At 37.5% G+C, this 2,537-nt stretch overlaps 1 protein-coding gene across 1 annotated transcript; it reads left to right on the top strand.

Annotated features, from left to right (window-relative positions):
• Positions 1-352: 352 nt before the first annotated feature.
• LOC146665387 (uncharacterized) lies at positions 353-2,310 on the top strand. The gene is made up of 4 exons (XM_085410938.1): positions 353-426; positions 586-690; positions 1,072-1,215; positions 2,083-2,310. Exons 1-4 carry the CDS (start codon positions 353-355, stop codon positions 2,171-2,173), a joined length of 414 nt encoding a protein of 137 aa, XP_085267064.1. The 3' UTR covers positions 2,174-2,310.
• Positions 2,311-2,537: the final 227 nt, after the last annotated feature.

The following is a 2,537-nucleotide window of genomic DNA, read 5'->3' as shown; positions in this document are numbered from 1 at the left end:
ATATTCCTGTTTTATCCATCCAGTTATTTCCACTGCGCATGTAAATAAAAGCAGTAATCAACAGGCATGTTTTAAACATTGTTGCTGTCTGAGACATACACTGAAAGAATATTTTAAAAGAAGTTAGATTTCAGAAAGAAAGAACGAGAGGATGGTATGAAGAAAGAAATAAACAGTTAATTTGCTCTGAATCAGGATTATTTTGGTCCAGTGATATTGTAGTTTGTTCCAGATGTGTTGGATGAGACGCAGGTCACAAGGAGAACTTTGTTAAACAAACCTAAGTTTACTGAAGAAAGTCTGAATCATTTGCTTGCCTTCTAAGGAGATTATCATCTTTACCATCTTCATGATGCCATCCATCAGCGTCACTCAGGTTTTCCTGCTGTTTTCCTTCCTCCACCTCATCACATCACTTCCTGTCAGGTAACGTTCCATCCCCAAACAAATTTTTCAGATTTTGCTAAAATTCAATAATCTGAAATTATAAGATAATAATTATAATTATTATACAAAGATTTATGATTCCTCAACAGAGTTCAGAAATGTTCTTGAAATGTTCATCTTCCTTTCATGTAACCTCAGGGACCAGGATGAAGTAGAAGAATTCCTGACTCAAATCAGACCCCTGAACGCACCATGGTCTCTGTCAGCAAATTCTGCAGATGCTCTGGTTGAGGCCAGACTCAGGTGAGTTTACATTAAAAGTGATTCTTCACTTAAATGTGGGATTGGATCTCATATACACAGAGTGAGATTTTGCAATAAGACCTAACCGTTGCTGCTGTTACTCTACTTTTTGGAGCCATTTTTGCAATGAGTTTCAGCTTATTGTATAGCTCACTGACATGACTCTCACAACTGTCTTCCATTAGCATTGGGCTACTTTAAGTGGACGAGGAGCATCAGTGTCAGCTCTAACATCTTTTTTTCCACTGTACAAAAAGCGTCAACAGTATTTGTGTAATAAGTGATGCATTTCCTTTTTATTGTAGATAAAATTGTGCACATTCAAAATCATATACAGGTAAACATAAAACTGAGATGAATGATAATGTGATTGTGTTTCAGGCAGCTGATGTCTTCAGGTCTAGACCGCAGGAGGCAGCTGGGAGACATCGAGTTCTCAAACAGATACTCAGAGTTTCTGCGCTCTAAAGCCAAACACACCTCAATCTGTGCTTTTCTGCGCCGCATGCAAGGCATAAAGAAGAGGTGCGACATGTGACAGGCACATTATAAGAACAGTGAAACATATTCTAACACTAACGATGGAAAAACTTGTGACTCCATACACAGCAGTCCCTCTAAGCTGACTTTTCGCTTTTTATGCATCAAAATCAGACAAGAGTTATCTCCAACTTTTTAAAGATAGGTCTCAAATAAAAGTAGTAAGCATATAAGAGACGAACAAATAAAGGCAGAAACAGGAACAGTTTGAAGTAATATGAGCACTGAATAATTCTCCACAGCACAAATTCCAACAACAGGTTTGTGTTGCACTCAGTGCTCTGCTGTCGTTCTTCTGTAACACTGTTTTCATTCAGGTATTAGTGTCACCTCACTTCCAATTTAATTAACTTTCGGATCTTTTACTGACACAGTCTTTCCCTGACTGGCTTTTATTGTGAAGTGCTGAGTTTCATTGACTACAGTTAATCAGCAATGGAAGAAAACAGCTGAGTAGAATTCGCAAAAAACTATGAAATAAAGTGTTTGGGTTTTTGTTTTTCACAATCTACCTGGTTGGATTTTCAACTTAGTGGCAAGTTGAACGTTTTGAGTGAAATTTCACACTTCCTGTAGTATTTTCATATTAAAAGCACTATGGCGTAGCAGAGTAAAGTGTATGACATGGTTTGAATGAATTGGAAGCGTTGTTCTTAATAAAACATTGAGATGTAAAATTAGATACATACTAATATATAAAACTGGAGATAGTTACGGTGTGCCGCTACTATAAAGTAATAAAGGTTTTAGTTCAGCAGACATCATTAGAGAGTTTATATTTTCTTCATTAATGGCTCTTTGTGTTTTTATCCGCACGTGTCAGCATGTTTTTTATGCCGTGTTTGTTCACAGTGCGGTGGGAGCAGACACGGAGAAAGTGAATCTGCTGCTGAAACAGTACATGTGTCCATCTGTCTACAACAACTGGCCCACCGACCTGTAGAAGACTCAGTGAGATGAGGAGATCCAATGTGATGTTAGTTGGAAAATGTTGGAAACTGATGATCTGAATAAATGTGTGTAAATGCAGCTGTTATCTTATTTAGTGTGGGAACACATCACTTTGTTATTAAATATGTTTTATGAAGTACTTTTCAGTGACTAGTGTGTTTCATAATTATGTGCAGGATTTGATATTTGTGCATACAAGAATGCATTGTGCTGCAATAACTTGTCCTGAAGGTGGCGCTAAATGAAAACTTAAAGGCTCATGTCAGGGTTTTGAAGTCTGTTTGATATCGTGCTGAGACCCAGCCTGTTCATGTATGTCCTCTGTGGTGGACGCACATATCACAAAAAATTAAAGA

Source organism: Rhamphochromis longiceps, linkage group LG7 (genome assembly GCF_057381845.1).
Source record: "Rhamphochromis longiceps isolate RC_006_pf linkage group LG7, R_longiceps_female_GT1.1, whole genome shotgun sequence".
Classification (NCBI taxonomy): domain Eukaryota; kingdom Metazoa; phylum Chordata; class Actinopteri; order Cichliformes; family Cichlidae; genus Rhamphochromis; species Rhamphochromis longiceps.
The sequence above is the reverse complement of the archived record's forward strand: the minus strand, read 5'-3'. Positions and strand labels throughout refer to the sequence as shown.